Genomic DNA, 16,491 nt, shown 5'->3' with positions numbered 1-16,491 from the left:
TTGAGGGCCACTGTGCGGGATCGGTGCACGCCCTCGAAGATGTCGGCGTAGCCTCCGTTGTAGGTCGGGTCGAGTGGATGGGGACAATGTATGCCGTCGATGAAGATGGCGCGAGGGAGCGCGTCGAAGGCCTTGGACAGCTTCATCATTAGCCTCATACCACGACGGCGGAAATCTCGTAAGGAGCAGTTCAGCGTCAGGTTATCGGGCCCATGACGTGCGGAATCCAAAGCCTGGACAGCAAGCACGTTCAGACTCGAACACGAGAGTACGATGGGAGTCAAAGGGGGCGCACCTCTTGTAACTGGTTCAAGAGCTCCAGTCCCTCGTCGCGAGATACCGCGGTCGTCCCGTATCCTTCCCGGAAACAAGCTACGACCGCAACCTCTTGCTCTGACAGAGCTGGAGTAGTATCCCCCCCGCCACATAGTACCTATGTGAGATCGTGTTCGGCCGGACTGAATTATGCGGCACTCACACACCGACCCGCGGAGGCGACCTTGTTCGGCGGTCGACGATCGCGATTCTTCACCATGTTCGCGAGACATTATTCAGAGACGGGGCCGAGTTCCGACGCCTTTTCCTCTGGAGTGCCCGAGAATCGGGGGCACAACTGAGAAGGTGGTCCAGGTAGTAGTGGCCCAGGGCGAGATCATGGTCTTCGTTTGCGCCGAGAAACATTATATACGCAGCCCTCCACAGCCAGCGCCTAAGTACGTGATAAGACTCGACCGCGCCAATCACAGCAGCGAGATTTGCGAGAGAAAGCCGCGGTTGTGGCAGAGAGGAGAGACGTGTATTGCATGATAGGAAGGGGGCGATCATTACGAGATGATTGTGAGTTGCTATGAGCAGAACAGAACATGGACTCTGTATACTACAGATGCAATAAGGAAGCAAAAAAAGAACGGTGAATAGGTGTAGAGCAGAGAAATAAATCCAGACCCATATACGACCATGCCACCACCACCACATCCACATCCATCTCCATGGTATATACACACCCCATCGAGGAAGCGTGCACGGTATCAGCAAACAACACACCCGCAGCATCCGGCACCGCGCTCTTCGCCGTCCGGACCGCCGCCCATACTGCCGATCCCGCGTCTTTTCTTCTTGGTATCGTCCTCGGCCGGGGGCGCGAAGGGCCTGATGGAGAGGTGGACGATAGTCGGCGTCGGCACTTGCGCCGGATCGGGCAACGCGGTAGAAGACGGGGTATGTGACGGAAGACCGACTTCTGAATGGGTTCAAAGATCGCGTGTAAGTCCGCTTTGAGCTCGTTTGGATGAGAAGGAGAGGAGGGAAAGGACGTACTGGTGAGGCTATCGTCGTCTTGAAGCACTCGGCCGAGGTACAGGATCCGCAGATGTGCTGGCGCGGGCGGTCTTTCGTCTTGCCAATCTGACAGCGGCTCCATAAGCCGAACATATCGACAACACGGTGTTAAAGATGGTGCAATCGCCGGGGCTCACCGCTCGGCCACGTATTCCACACGAGCTCCTTCACCCTCCCCACCGTCGTCTCCGGCTCGAACGACATCGTCCTCCGCCGACCGGACACGAGCAAGAACGTGAGCAGCGTCTGCGGCGTCTGCGGCACGGCGACCTCCTCCTCCTTCGCGACCTCCTCCTCCTCCTCCTCCTGCTCAGCTTGCACCCCTTCTCCTGCACCCGCACCACCCTCGACCTCCGCCACGCTCCCCGCCGCCCCGTTCCCCGTACCCGGCGCCGAATCGTCCTCGGACGGCGTAGGCGCCCTGGTGAGATCGACCCTCGTGAAGCTCGTCCGCGTGGACGCCGTACCCAACCACCTCGCGCGGTCGTCGTTCTGTCCGAGCCCGGGTGGCATCTCCGGAGACGCCGGCTTGAGCACGGGCTGGGACTCGTAGTGGTGCAGCGGGATCTGCGCCGGCGGGTGGAGCGACATCGACACCTGGCGCTTGCTCGGGGATGCAGGCGGGGCCGGGCCTGGCGTTGCTGTGGTCGTCGTCGGGGCCGTCGTGGAGGGCAGAGGAGAGGGAGAGGGGGGTTGTGGGTGCTCGGAGGGTATGTCGAGTATGTCCGGGGCCGGGTCGGCCATGAGGAGGGAGCTATGGAGATATTACGTTCCTGGATGTGAGGTTAGCGGGGAACCGTGCGAACGCCATAGCGGGTGGGGCAAGTGTGCGCGATATATACGCGGTCACTAGGGGGCACCGAGCGACGCAGAAGGGCAGAGAAGGCGTCGGTGCTCCCCCAAGTGGCGCGCGAGGACGCTGGTCATCGGGCTGGAGGCGAGCCAGAACGCACCGAGATGTGAGGACGTCCAAGGACGGGCGTGCGGGAAGTACCGAGCCGTGAAGCTACACTCGGTCCGTTTAGCGCCGGGGAGGAGCGGAGAGACAAACACGGGCGTCAAGCTAACCGCGAGTGGCATACCGTTTTGTAGTCGCTTAACGAGGTCGTCGTACGGCACAGCGACGGCGACGAGAAGATGTTACCGTGTGGAAGAGGAGCCAGTGCGGGGTCGCACGGCGGTATTTCGATCGACCCCTAACATAAGCGTTGCCTGATCCGTATCTCCGACGCCAGCGACGGAAGCGAGGGCCATGGACGAGCTTCCGTCACCTGCCAGCACGTTCTCCCCTGCACGCGACCCATCCCGCGTCCACAGGCAACCTCTCCGCTGAATGCAAACCCTCTCCTGCACCTGGGAACCTTCTGTGCCTTTGCGGGTCCTCGCCGCACACCGCATACCGATCCGACCACGCTTTTCTCAAGCAACGGAGCACATCCGCAGCCTGAGGGCAGTCGATTTCTCCGGAACGTATGGGTTCGGTTGCAAAGAAAGCTCAACTTGGTCTGTGGTGCACGCACCAGCTCGGGCGCGTTGCCTCTGTTGGGGACGCGCGGTCATACCTGGGAGTGTGCCAATGCACTTGCCATTCCGGTGCCAATCTGACGGCATCTGGAGCTTGGATATGGAAGTGTGAGGTGGCTGCAGGCGAAGCGCAGCTCGTCCCGTCGGCATAGCCGCAAGCCGCCGGGGCGTTCCCATTCGCAGAACATAGTCAAATTGCAAATAGACATTCCCCCCAGGTGGGACCTCCTCGGACTGCGACTAACAAGTACCTCTGCACTTAGTGTACCTGCTTCATCAGGGTGACCGAAACATGGCGCCAACGGCGGTTTGTCCTTCAACAAAACCTGGTTGGGTTGTTACGCTGGCGTCACTGTGCGCCGCCGGAAAAGTGGCGCGCGCTGGGCCCTCATCCACACACGGCTAAAACAGTTTCCCATCACGACGACGTTCGAACTGAATGCGCCGCAAGTGACATTCGTGCTCAATCCTGGTTTACAGCCTTGGCTCACTTGCCGGATAACACTTGCGCAAGTGCCGGCGATCATCGAACCTTATGTCGTCATGCTTCAAGACTTACCATGATGGTACATAATATTGTTCACTACAATGACCATCGCTGAACCCAATTCACCTCGCTCGGCGAAGCTCCCTCGCAGCATTCTCCAGGTCACGAACACTCTTGTTGAAGAGACGGTTGGACGGTTCGAGCCAGTGATGCTCCATGACCGCCCGAACATCCGCCCGCCCCATCGGGTCCGCGATCAAAATACGCAACACGAGGTCGCAAGCGCCGTCCTCCACGTGCTTGGCGAACACGGCGGGCACGGACGAGATGAACCCATATAACTTCTTCATATCATCGTCATCCGACTCGACGACCACTAAGCTATCGCCCCACGGCAGCCGTCCCACCAGCATCGCGTACAGAATGACGCCGCATGACCAGATGTCGCCCACGGCGCCAAGGCAAACGTTAGTCGCAATCAGCTCTGGAGCAGCGAAAATCGGCGTCCGCGCGTGCGGCTGCACGAGGTCGTTGTCATGGCTGACGACGCGGGCCGAGCTGAAATCCCCTATGGTGAGGTTGCCATGCCCATTCAGGGTGACGCTTTCCAACGTGAGGTTCCCGTGGATCACCTTCTTCTGGTGCATATACCAGACGGCGGATATCAGTTCCGAAAAGAGTTTGCGTGCCTCTGGCGCTGTGAGGTAGAACTGCGCGTGGATGTAGCTGTTAAGAGACTGCGGATCGTCGTGATCCAGTGCAAGGCCGATGAACTTCTCGGTCTCCTCCACCCCATGGAATGCCACGATGCTAGGGTGCACGAGCGTCTGAACACTTGATAAGCACATGTCTGTACCTGAGAGGAAGGGGGATCCATACTACAAGTATATCCACTTCTTGTTCTATCCTATGCCGGAATGTCGGACTCTTCAAATCAGCCTTTTTTACCAGTCGTATCGTCACTCTCTTGCCCGTCGCGCCGTGCAATGCGGACTTGACCTTCCAGCAGGCATGTCGTTGAATAGTCTCGAGGACTATATAAGGACCAAACCGGAGATCAAACCTTCTAGGGTGAGCCTGCATGTATGCGAGCACGAGGGGGTGCGAAAGGATTCCAGTTTGAACAACTCCCGGTGCCCCATGGGTGTGATTGCACGGTGACGATGTACAATGCGCCGAACAGGGGTCGAAGCGACTTTGATTCGGGGGTGCAGATGAAGCTCGCGGCGCGTTAAACATTTCCTCCCCCCGCGTGACATCGCCGTTGGGGTGTGCGGGGGTGATCGGGAGAGACAACGTCTGTTGTAGGAGAGTAGGGCAGCACTGGCGGCTCTGTAGTCGATAGCGAGTTGTATACGGTGTCGGCGCTGATGGCCGTGGGGACGGAGGGGGGGAGCATACACGAGGTGTGGAGGACTGGGAGTTAGGGGAGAGTGCACGAGGAGGGGTTCGACAGACGGGTGTCTCCGGGCGACTTGATCTTTCTGATAAGATGGTCCTCGAACGTGCGGTGCGGAGAACTTTGCTCACAGACCTTGCGATGTGAGAGAATCGACTGTGGCGAGGTGTAGGAGGAGAGGCGGGTTCGCGCGGTCCTTCGGATGGTGGGTCATGGTCATGTTCCTTGACCTGTGTTGCCGATACAGTGAATTGAGATCGGTTTATTCTATGATTGGTAGCGCTAGAAGAATTTGAGGCTCCAAGGCGGATGAGTACATCGTATGCCATCGGCCTCGCCATCGGGTCGGGTTCCCAACACCACAGCATAAGATTCCACAGCCAATCGGGAACTGCTTGACTAGGAACCCCGTCAACAGTAGGCCTTTCAACCTCATTCCCTTGAAGTATATGCCCGATGACTTGTATATCTTTTTTGATAGAAGGGAAAGGGGGTTGTAAAGTGCAAGCCTGAGACAGATCAGATTTCGTCGATACATATACTCCGGACTTGCCTCCAGCATCACTCTTCCAAAGGAGAAGACGTCGGTACTGCATTGGGGGCGATCCTGTGATCCGTTCAACATCTCGAGGGGAAGCCAACGAGCATTACCATGTGCTGTCGTGCTTGATCCGTTCGAAGACGCGATGTGATCGACGAAGGTGAGGCCGAAGTCAGTCAGGCACGCGTGCCCGCAGTCATCGATCAAGACGTTAGCCTGGTCACGACGTAATAATATTTGAAAGGCAAGTTCTTCAGACGGACTATGTTGCTTACGGCACGAAGATCTCCGTGAACAAATTCATGTTCGTGCAAGTAATGTAAACCCCTTGCGGCCTCTTCGAGCTTCGTAATCTTCAATGAGCTATATAAAAAATATAGGACGAAGAACTGACCAAGAGCAGTATTCTGTAGAATGGTAATTCTTGTCTCCGGATGTATTCCAGCATATTTCCGTTCTCCATCCATGGCGTGACAATTGCATACCTAGCTTCAAAGGTTTGGCGGTCGACTCCCAGGAAGGGCACGACGTTCGGGTGGTCAAATTGGCGCCAAAGAATGGCTTCTTGACAGATCGTCTGTCGTGCTGGATGAGTAAAGACTAATACTCCTGGAGAATTCAATTACTTGTAAGGCATGCCCTCTGTTGTCGCACGTGTACAGCCGCAGCCTCTTCAAAGCCACTTGCTTGGAGAGCAAATAACCAACAAAGATGTCCGCAAAGCCACCCGCCGAAACAGGATCTAACTTCTGCGAGCACTCTACGCCGGTGAGAAACAGTGACTGAGGCATAGCACCATAACGCTTGGATATTTTCACCAATAAACGAATAGCACGACGTCGAAAAACAGATGCATCTGTCTTGGCAGCGTGAGGGATCCGGAATGTCCCCGCTCGAATCGCGTCCAGCGCCTTGATGGGTGCCTTAGCGAGCCATCAAACGTGCGTTATAGGTGTCAACACGCACCAACTGAAGTTCATTCTGCAAGCGATTGAGACTTTCATGATCAGATGCTAAATCCAGGGGCTGGAAATTGGAAGTATCCCCTGTTCGGCGGATGATAGTGATTATTTGCAATTCTTCTTCGGAAAACGCTTTGTGTGCAGTTAGTTAGTGCGAACAGCTCGCATGCATTGGGTGCGTGCTCACGAGAGCACGGAACGGTTTGAGAGACAACATTTTGCACCATAACGATCCGCGATACACCACGGACTCGGAGTGCAGCTAAAGTGTGTATGAAGAACAAAATCCGTGCTTGACTGAAGCGTGAGTCGTAGATAAGACAGAGCGCAGAGTAGACGACGCACGCAAGAACCTCGCAAGCGACAGGAGATTGAGATGACCAAGTCAAACGTCAAAACCTTTTACGTTTTCCTGCCGTGCATGCTGTGAGGTGAAGATGATGAGGGTCACCTCACGAACCAGACGTGGCCCCGACGGGTTCGCTAGTGTATAGGTCTCTCCACAGCTCTCGAGGGCTTGCCAGGGCTGTGAGTGCATGAGGATGTAAGCACCGGGCATGTGACGCGGATTGGCCGTTCCCGTTTTTAGTAAAGTTCAATCAATCTGAGCCTGCGTTTTCCTTGTATTTCTGGAATGAACGGGCGTTAGTATATACATTCGCAGTGAAAACGACTAACGGCTCATCTACTGCATCAGACTCGAGGGCTCGGAGGAGCACAGCAGTCCGACGCGAGCTTCTCGAGTTCAATGATGCCTCCGGTCTGATAGCGGGCTGGGTACTTGAGTTAACTGTTGCGGGTGTAAGGTACAACATCGATGATCGCGGGACCGGGAGATCTCCGAGAACATCCTTTTTATACACCGATGCCAACTTGGGTCCCATGCTATTGTGTAGGGAGCTGACTGCGCGCGACGAGCGTCCCATATATATGCTACTTCACTGAAGTGGTCAGAACACGGCCGCTCGTCCATCAGTAGTTCCTGCTTATTTCGTTGGAGTCGGTTCGAGACACCACCGCACGCCATCGATGAAGTGGCGCCGGCGCTCGTCCAAACGAGGCTAAGATGGACAGGTCTCTCACAGCGAGGGACTCAATGCGCCGCATGTCGCTGGACTACCAATCACCAGTCTGGCAACCCATTGACGACCGCGCAACGAACTACAACTAACGGCACATACTCGTACATAGCCTTCCTTATTTGCTTCGATACCCATTGCTATACCCACTCTCGTGCCTGAACACGACGCAGCTCCATAGCCGCCTTCTCCAATTCCTCGACGCTCTTGTCGAAAAGACGCCTCGACCGCTCTAGCCAGCGATGCTCCATGACCGTTCGCACATCCGCGCGCCTCAGCGGGTTCGCGATGAGAATGCGCAGCACCAGGTCCTCCGCGTCGTCTTCCACGTGTCCCGGGCAGACGGCGGGCACGCACGCGATGAACCGATAGAGCTGCTTCACGTCGTCCTCCTCGTCCGCCTTCACGTCCACTTCCAGCCCGTCGCTCCATGGCAGGCGCCCCGCGAGCATCGCGTATAAGATGACGCCGCACGACCAGACGTCGCCCACGGCGCCGAGGCACACGTTAGTCGCGACCAGCTCGGGCGCGGCGTAGATCGGCGTCCGCGCGTGCGGCTGCACGAGGTCGTCGCCGTGGCTGACGACGAGGGCGGAGCTAAAGTCGCCTATGGTGATATCGCCGTGGCTGTTCAGGGCCACGCTCTCGAGCGTGAGGTTGCCGTGGACGATCCTTTTCTGGTGCATGTACCAGATGCCGGATATGAGCTCTGAGAAGAGCTTGCGCGCCTCTGGCGCCGTGAGATATCCCCGCGCGAGGACGTGACTGGTCAAAGACCGCGGATCGTCGTGGTCGAGAGCCAGGCCGACGAACGTCTCGGTTTCCTCCACCCCATGGAAGGCCACAATGCTGGGGTGCACAAGCGTCTGAATACTTGATAAGTATAGCCTTTTGTACCTGAGAAGAAAGAGCCGTACTCCGAGTATATCCACTTCTTGCTCTACCCTTCGCCGAAACGTCGGGCTTTTCAGATCAGCCTTTTTGACCAGTCGTATCGCGACCTTCCTTCCCGTCTCGCCGTGCAACGCGGACTTGACCTTCCAGGAGCCATGTCGATGGATAGTCTCCAGGAGGATGTAGGGTCCGAATCGGAGATCGAACCTTCCCCGGTGGGCCCGCATGTAAGCCAGCACACGGGGGTGGGCGAGAATCCCGTTTCGAACACTGCCTTTTGAGGATGCGAACTGCGCCGGAGAGGGGATGCAGCGACTTGAGGGAGTATGGGCACGTTCTATCGGAGGCGCGGATGAAGCTCGTGGCCCGTAATATATCGCCTCTTCCCTGGTGAGGTCGCGGACTGAGCCTGCGGCGTCGACCGGGAGAGACAGCGACTGCTGAAGGAGGGTGGGGCGGCGAATGCGGCTCTGTTGTCGAGAGGGAAGGGAGGCTTGCGTTGGCGTTGACGGCCGCGATGACGAAGGGGGGCAGAATACGGGAGGTGTTGACGGCCGAAAGCTGGGAGAGAGTGCACGAGAAGGCGCTCGACGGACGGGTGTTCCCGGGCGGCTTGACCTTTCTGATGATTTGGTCCTTGAACGTGCCGTGCGGAGAGCCTTGCTCACAGATGCGGTAATGCGAGAGAAGCGATTATGGCGAGGAGAAGGGGAAGATGCGAGTTCACGGGATGCCTCCGTCAAAGAGTCATAGTCGTGTTCGTCGGGCTGTGTTGCTAGGCCATTGTACCGAGGTTTTACTGGGTCCGAGGAGCTCTCAAGGCAATTGAGTACGTCGTACGCAGTTGGTCTTGTTGTCGGAACGGAGCTCCAGCACCATTGCATGAGATTCCATAGCCAATCAGGGATTTCCCGGCCAGGAATGTCGTGGAAAGTAGGTCTTTCAACCCCATGCCCTGAAAGGATATGAAAAGCGACTTGCACGTCTGTCTTCGAGGGGAATGGGGGTCTCAGGGTGCAAGCCTGAGCTGCATGAATTAGAGTTCATCAAAGTACACAGTTCAGACTTGCCTCTAGCATCACTCTCCCGAAAGAAAATACGTCGGTGTGGTACTGAGGGCGATTCTCTGACTCGTTCAGCATCTCCAACGGAAGCCATCGAGCGTTGTTGTGGCCGGTCACCGTTGATCCATTCAAAGACGCGATGTTGTCGACGAAAGTGAGACCGAAGTCGGTCAAGCATGCGCGCCGATTATCATCGACTAGAACGTTGGCCTGGTAAGGTCATGTCATTCTACATGCGTGTTATTCAAGTGATCGACACAACTTACGGCACGAAGATCTCCGTGAACGAAGTCGTGCTCGTGCAAGTAGTGTAAACCTCTCGAGGCGTCTTCGAGCTGTATGATGATTGATATGAACTACATGATGATATAGAATGAGGGATAACATCACCAATAGGAGGGTCATATAGAGAGATAGTTCCCTTTTCTTGATGTATTGCAGCATGTTGCCGTTCTCCATCCACGGCGTGACGATTGCGTACGTATTTCCGAATGTTTGGCGATCTACACCCAGAAATGGAACGATGTTCGGGTGATCGAATTGCCGCCAGAGAATGGCTTCTTGGCAGATCGTCTGGAGCGGTTGGTTAGCGACCATCAGTGGCTTTGGGAGCATTAAGCTACTTGTAAGATATGCCCTTTGTCGTTCGACGCGTACAATCGCACTCTTTTCAACGCCACTCGTTTGGAAAGCAAATTTCCTACAAATATGTCGGCGAAGCCACCTGAGGATATCGGATCCAACTTCTGCGAGCATTCTACGCCAGTGAGGAACAAAGACTGGGGTATAGCACCATAACGTTTGCATAATTTGACCAATAAACGAATCGCCCTCCGTCGGAACGTGGACGGGTCCGTGTTGATCGTGTGAGGGACTCGGAATGTTCCGTCTCGAATCGCCTCCAATGCCTTGATTCACACGTCAGCGGACAAATGACTGCGTATGCCGGGACGTACCAGTTGTAGCTCGTCCAGCAGGCGATGAGCATCTTCATTATCAATCGCTAACTTCATGCCCTTCAACGTGGACGTGTCTTCTATTCTACGAACGATGGCGACCACCCGCAACTCGTCATCGGAGAAGGCTGTGTTCGCGATTACTTAGTCGATGTGAACATCCTGGAGAACGGGTTCTTACGAGAGTTTGAAAGGGCGTGAGCAGTGGGCTTCGATACCATGTTGGCGTCGTGGATCGAGGAGCACTGACGTGCGGGTCATCGAAGGAGTCTGGATCGAATTCGGCAAGGAGATATGTACTAAGACGTCAGTGGTGGGTAAGACCCAGCGCAGACCAAACGGCATACCGAAGGATCTTGCAAGTGATAGGATCAGGATGCGGCTGCAAAATAATCCAACTGAAGCGCCGAAGATCGTTCAGTCTCGCCTCTGGCCGCACATAGAGGGTCCCGCCTATGAGGTGAAGAGATCAAGAATCGTTCGGTGGGACAGCCCGCGCATTGGTTTATCATAATCTTCAAAGCTTACCAGCGCTTTAAATGCACGAGTGTTAATAAGCTCCGACCATGTGACGCGGGCGCCTATGTCAGGATCTCAGAGCCGTACACTATTGGCAGTATACAGCATCGTGGAGGCGGTGGAGGTCGTATTCAGTAAGGCCAAATCGAGGCTTTCCTTGGCTTTTGGTATGATTCGAAGTTGGTAGATCCATGGTGAAAACAGCCAGCGATCGTCCTTCAAAGAGACGACGGAGTTCTGCAAGTGTCTAATTCATCGGTTGGCGATAACAATGGTCGGTCCCTATTTGTCTCCAACTTGCGGCGCGAACTCGGAACTCAAGTTGACGTTCGTGGGTGTGCAACATGAACGGAGACCGGCGCGAGACCGAAATCTCTGATCGAGAAACTGTTTCCTGCACATATTAGTGTCAGAGAGCAAGCATACAGTAATCCTCACACGAGAGCAAAGATAAGACGAAACCAAAATTCTGTGTAGAATATGTGATCACACCAAGCGTTGAACATTAAATAGTCCATCTCAAGAGATCACCAAGTTGCCGGGGAACGAGTGCATAAACCCCGCCCTACTGTTGCAGTGAGGCCACCTGCGGCCTGGTTATCCTTTGTCGACAGCAGATGGAGTCATGGACGATTTGTTTGAGCCTTAGCTAATAGCTAACGCGGCAGACGTCGAGGGCACACATGACGCGCAGCAAACAATGTTCAGTGTCACTGCTAGCTGAACAGGTATCGTGAACTCGCTCTAAGTATACTGCGACGATCTAGTTTGAAGCCTCCCATACCTTCGTCATCGGTCAAGCAACCTGCTCAACTGAGATTCGAAGATAGGATTGCTGTATGCCAACAAAGACTGAGCAGGCCATCGTCCGCGCTACTTGATGTATCGCCCTCGCACTGGCGACCAAAGCCTACTCCAGTTCTACCGCTCATTGAGCCGGGCCTTGATTTCATCACCTCAAGGCGCTAGAACTTTGATTTCGGATTAACTTACTCGGAGGAGATGCATCTCACGAGCAGCCGAATCTGCAGCGGAAGCAGATGCGCGCTGGCTTGCTGTGCGAAGCTATCATATGCACTCACGTCTAGAATGGCATATAAGACTTCGATGATAGCCTAGGACTTCCCATCGTCGGACACTGCGATTTCCTCGTACTTGAAGAAATTCGTTATACCATCCTGCTACAATCTTCTTCAGCATGTTCTCTGGATCGTCAGGAGGCCCCGGTGCTGGCTTTGTCCCTGTCGTCAAAACGGAGAATGCGTCGGAAAACGAGTGTATCAAGCTTCACTTCGGTGGGTTGATGTCTATGGTTCGATGAGCCTTATAGCGCTGACAATGGGCATTATCCAAGAGGATAATTTGCAGAACCCCCCTCCCTCCGCCATTATCGGATCTTCCTGGCATTCGAGTGTTCACGCCCAAAGTGCGACAGTGAGGTCATCTTTCATCGTCAACAGTTACCACCTAAAGGCGAGTACATGAACAGTCTCCCTGCTTCCTGCCTCTTCCAACAGTTGTCGTACAGAATACCTTCTCCGCCCTCGTCAATGCAATATCGGCGAGTCGGGAGCACAAAATTGAAGAGTATGTGAATATAGATATCCGCTGTGAAAGTGAACTCATATCGGTCATCCTTTCTAGGGAGTCCTCAATCCTTGAGTCGTTGCTGCGGTCGGCTGAGAACTTGGACCTGCTCAGCAGCATCAGCAAGTTCCGCCATCATCAAACCTGGTTGATCGATGTCATCTTCTCGACTCTTGAGCTTGGCTAAGCGCTGACTTGCGATCTCAGGTTTCAATCAGTTTAGGCCTTGCTCAAGACCCCTCTATCACCAAATGCATCCGAGAGGACGAGATCGAGCTCGCTGACAAGTTGAGGTCCGCCATGCGATCGGATGAACTCAGCAAAGCAATCTTAGAGCTCCAATGTGATGACGCAGTCAATTTCATGGATTCGCTACAAGAAGTGATCTCAACGAGGCTGCAACAATTTGCATCGCTGATACCTTTCTAGTTCCTTGATCTTTCCGGTCCCTACCGTCATCTTCAAGAAAACAACGCCGATAATGCCGTGGAAGGACTCTCCACAGACCACAGACGTGCTCATCAGCTCCTAATGGGGCTATCACAAGCCAGCAATGCCGTTCCCTCGAATTTCTATCTGAAACGTGTTCAAGACTCCAGCCCGGCTCCGATTGGCCAAGGTGGTTCTGCGGAAGTTTATGCGGCGACGTACGATGACCAGGACGTTGCTCTCAAGCGACTGCGAGTCATCGGCCAGAGAGACGTGACACAGCGAGTTCACAGAGTACGTTCTGGATCCAGAGGTTCTATCGATATCTCAGACCTTTACTTGCAGAAGTTCTGTCGTGAAGCGCTATTCTGGAGGCAAATGAAGCACCCGCATATCCTACCTTTCCTGGGAATAGACGCTGACACATTCTCTCCATCGCTGTGTATGGTGTCCCCATTGATGCACTTAGGGAATGTGATGGATTATTCGAAACAGAGGGGACCGGAGATTATCGATGTCATGCAGCTGGTAAGAATCCATACGGCACACAAAGATACGTTACCTAGATGACCTCGTATTTGCTCACAGCTTAAGGAGGTTGCATCTGGGCTGAGCTACCTGCATAGCAAGAACATCGTGCATGGGGACCTCCGTGGTGTAAGGTTCTTGTGGTTCGCTTCATGTGTCTTGTTTGAAGTTCAAGATTATAGCACAATATCTTCATAGACGATGGGGGCCACGTTCGACTTGCAGACTTCGGATTGGCTGCCTTTTTGGAATCAGAGTTCGAGGAGACGAGTATGATTGAAGGCGCTTCAGCTCGATGGACGGCCCCTGAGCTGCAGGATCCGGACAGATTCGGTGATGGAACATTCCGAAGAACTCGTGCAAGCGATATTTACTCGTATGCTTGTACATGCATCGAAGTGAGTCTGGAAGCTCGTTTGAATCGTTCCGCGTACTCACCATCTGGCTATGAGCTCTATACCGTGCGGCGACCATTCTATCACCTACCTCGCGAATGTACGGTTATCTTGCGAGTCGCCCAAGGCGCTCGTCCGGATCGCCCGACTACAGAACAATGCTATAGAAGGCATCTATCCGATGATGTTTGGCATTTGATTCAGTCCTGCTGGAAACCTTCACCTCATGACCGTCCTTCTGCGGAGGATATCATAATCTGTTTGACCAGTCCATCAGCGTTTAGCGCGCTTAACAAGGCAAAGCAAGAGAACCGAACACTCCACGAGCATATCAAGGAACTCGAGCTCGCAAACGAGCGTGCGTCCAGGCGCCTTCAAGAGCTCGAAGCCATGAACGAGTCGGCGCGGGCCCGCATTGGCGAGCTTGAGCACGAGCTATCGACCGACTTCTGGGGCTTCGCGTACGGGATAAACGACTTACCAGCCCCCCAGAAGCCTTGTGTCTACGAAGAGGATGCCCGCCATATGCACGGCACCTGTCGATTTGAGGACAGACCGGACTCCTCTTCCTCAACAACCTCGTCAGGCTCAAGCTTGGCCGGCGCTCTCGGCCATTTCCGTTTCTCCACCATCTCGTCCTAGGATGCGAGCACTCCATGGTTTCTCGCTACCGATGTATTTGTAATGCCGTGCTCTTCCTCTTTGGTTTGCAGCTTAGGTTTTGGGGAACGATGGATTTCACGCGTCGTGAATGTACCGTGTATTGCGAGTATATATAAATACCAATCATGCCAATGAAAATCTACGTGAGCTCATGATAGTGGTGCGTCGGTGACATTACGCGGGGCCCGTGAACTGCACGGAAGGGCAGTCCTGGCTGCCGTCGGGGCAGTGAGGGATGAGAGTTTCGGTTGCACCGCCTGGAAATTTTGTTAATATCAATGGATCGCGAATGGATCGATATACTCACGGTCCTCGGTGAGCGTCGGGAACGTGGCGTTGCAGACGAGCTCGAGGTCCGCAGGGCCCTTAGTAGCCGGGAACGAGGCGGGGGCAACCGTGGCCGTGCTGGGCGCGGGTACGACGTCGGAGCAGTCGATTAGGTCCTCGGTGTTGTGGCCGAGGACGGCGAGCTTGGCCATGGCAGCCTTGAAGCTGCTCACCATGAAATCCTGCTGGTTGACGAACCCTTGCCAGAAGCAAGCCGTACGGTTGTCGCGGGCGAAGGCAAAGTCGGACTGGAGACGCAGCTCGCCGGTATCGTTCCCGCTAGAAACTGGCAGGGGTGACTCGACCTCACCGGTGTTGTTACCGGTTCCTGGGAAGCCAGTTCCGGTGAGCAGCACCTCGAGGAACACCTGGGTGTCGAAGGTGAAGGGCGTCTGGGGAGATAAATTGTGGATCAAAGGTTCATGCATGTACGGGTAGAGGAGGACTCACGGTGTCGAAGGGCGCAGCGTCGATGGTCAGGTCGACCTTGTCCGCACGGGCAACACTGTGCGAGGCGAGGAGCGAGACGACCTCGAAAGGCGAGAAGTTGCCGGCGTCCGCGAAACGGTCGAGGATCTTGTCGACGCTGTCCTGCGGCTCGGGTATGAGGCCATCAATGGCGGGAGCAGTGGCGTTGGGACGGCCCGCCATGAATTGAAGCTGAGGTGCACCAGGACAGTTGCTGAGTGCAACGGCACCGGCGAACTGGACGAGGTCGCCGGCGGTGACGTTGTGCCTGGAGAGGAAGGGGATCAAGTTGTTCACGCTGTCGTCAATGCCGTTGTTGGCCGAGAAGTTGGGCTCGACGGTCGGGAACAAAAGCATCGAACCGTCGGCTCCGCCACCTCTGTGAGGTGTGTCAGATAATGTGCATGTTATCTGACATGATAATTTCACTAACGCCTTGGCGCCTTGGCTTTGGCTGATAGCAATGGCGTCGTGGAAGGCCAGGCGAATGACCTCGTGAGCTGAGTACACATCTATCAGCACAGGACATCAAATGGTGAAGCGATTGGTCTTACCATCCTCGCCGCACTCATTCTGGAAGATGGTCTCTTGCAGATCCTGAGCGAGTGGGATGAACGCGCAGCATGCGGCGTTGCTGACGGTGGAGCCGTCAGGGCACGTAGCGCGCTTGGAGGTCGGCACTGCGCTCGAAACAGCAGCGAGTGCGACAAAGGCGAGGAGAGAGGTGAAAGCCATTGCAACAGCGGATGACCAAGGTGGTTAGGGATGTAGGCGAGTGAAGAACTCAATGTCCTGCAGCTTCAGGGCGGAACAGGTCCATCTTATATACCCCCCAAATTTTTCGAGCATAGCGATGAAGCAGTACCCCAATATTTGCACGTTCACGACGGCGAGCACCAATGGCGAGCGCCGCATTCCGTAGCCTCACAGGAGCGTGAGTCGAAAAGAAGCACCGAGAGTAGGAGAAATACTGGGGTGCGGACCTGGATCAGTGCACCTGCGCGAGAGCGATCACGGTTAGTCAACGAAATCGCAGCACATGCGGTTGCGATGCAGAGATGCGTGCGAGCACGGTGCAGAGCCGAGGGCGGGATGGCGCTGACGGAGGCCTTCCCGACGCTTCGCAGTTCAAGATTTTGCCACGCAATCCTGTCAGGCTCGTTGCGGGAGGGATCGGGGAGACCACCATAGCATAGCGCGGCCCCAGGCGGCCCCGACGCTGAACGATCTCGGATCGCATATGATGCGTTAACCTTTGCATCTCCGTCATACTGATCCTCGCACTAGGACCACGTTAAACGTGCTTGCCTCCTTGTTAGAGCAGTTGGACT

General features: G+C 55.1%; 6 protein-coding genes across 6 annotated transcripts; 1 reads left to right on the top strand and 5 right to left on the bottom strand.

The window, feature by feature from the left end:
* Positions 1-783: 783 nt before the first annotated feature.
* PUNSTDRAFT_120375 (uncharacterized protein) lies at positions 784-2,138 on the bottom strand. Its single transcript, XM_007383442.1, has 2 exons — positions 1,318-2,138; positions 784-1,240 (listed from the first exon to the last, which is right to left on the bottom strand). The coding sequence occupies exon 1, from the start codon at positions 2,080-2,082 to the stop codon at positions 1,447-1,449; it is 636 nt and encodes a 211-aa protein (XP_007383504.1). The 5' UTR covers positions 2,083-2,138; the 3' UTR covers positions 784-1,240; positions 1,318-1,446.
* Positions 2,139-3,410: 1,272 nt separating this feature from the next.
* On the bottom strand, positions 3,411-4,432 carry PUNSTDRAFT_113464 (kinase-like protein; the record flags this gene model as incomplete). The annotated part of the gene is made up of 3 exons (XM_007383441.1): positions 3,411-3,416; positions 3,646-4,176; positions 4,229-4,432. 3 exons carry the CDS (start codon positions 4,430-4,432, stop codon positions 3,411-3,413), a joined length of 741 nt encoding a protein of 246 aa, XP_007383503.1.
* Positions 4,433-5,050: 618 nt separating this feature from the next.
* On the bottom strand, positions 5,051-5,845 carry PUNSTDRAFT_30177 (kinase-like protein; the record flags this gene model as incomplete). The annotated part of the gene is made up of 4 exons (XM_007383440.1): positions 5,051-5,187; positions 5,265-5,505; positions 5,565-5,642; positions 5,684-5,845. Coding segments are annotated over 4 exons (618 nt in total), but the record flags the coding sequence as incomplete, so codon positions are not given.
* Positions 5,846-7,470: 1,625 nt separating this feature from the next.
* PUNSTDRAFT_67570 (kinase-like protein) lies at positions 7,471-8,451 on the bottom strand (the record flags this gene model as incomplete). Its single annotated transcript, XM_007383439.1, has 2 exons — positions 7,471-8,196; positions 8,248-8,451. The coding sequence occupies 2 exons, from the start codon at positions 8,449-8,451 to the stop codon at positions 7,471-7,473; spliced, it is 930 nt and encodes a 309-aa protein (XP_007383501.1).
* A 4,430-nt stretch (positions 8,452-12,881) lies between these two features.
* PUNSTDRAFT_67762 (kinase-like protein) lies at positions 12,882-14,344 on the top strand (the record flags this gene model as incomplete). Its single annotated transcript, XM_007383438.1, has 4 exons — positions 12,882-13,307; positions 13,374-13,436; positions 13,490-13,705; positions 13,760-14,344. The coding sequence occupies 4 exons, from the start codon at positions 12,882-12,884 to the stop codon at positions 14,342-14,344; spliced, it is 1,290 nt and encodes a 429-aa protein (XP_007383500.1).
* Positions 14,345-14,539: 195 nt separating this feature from the next.
* Positions 14,540-15,895, bottom strand: MnP9l (manganese peroxidase; the record flags this gene model as incomplete). The annotated part of the gene is made up of 5 exons (XM_007383437.1): positions 14,540-14,622; positions 14,673-15,084; positions 15,143-15,539; positions 15,594-15,660; positions 15,715-15,895. The coding sequence occupies 5 exons, from the start codon at positions 15,893-15,895 to the stop codon at positions 14,540-14,542; spliced, it is 1,140 nt and encodes a 379-aa protein (XP_007383499.1).
* Between the last annotated feature and the right edge of the window lie 596 nt (positions 15,896-16,491).

Source organism: Punctularia strigosozonata, assembly GCF_000264995.1.
Source record: "Punctularia strigosozonata HHB-11173 SS5 unplaced genomic scaffold PUNSTscaffold_6, whole genome shotgun sequence".
In the NCBI taxonomy this organism is placed as follows: Eukaryota; Fungi; Basidiomycota; class Agaricomycetes; order Corticiales; family Punctulariaceae; genus Punctularia; species Punctularia strigosozonata.
The sequence above is the reverse complement of the archived record's forward strand: the minus strand, read 5'-3'. Positions and strand labels throughout refer to the sequence as shown.

Coding starts and splice junctions, on each gene's coding strand:
- PUNSTDRAFT_120375 (XM_007383442.1), bottom strand. CDS start 2,082: ATGGCCGACCCGGCCCCGGACATACTCGACATACCCTCCGAGCACCCA.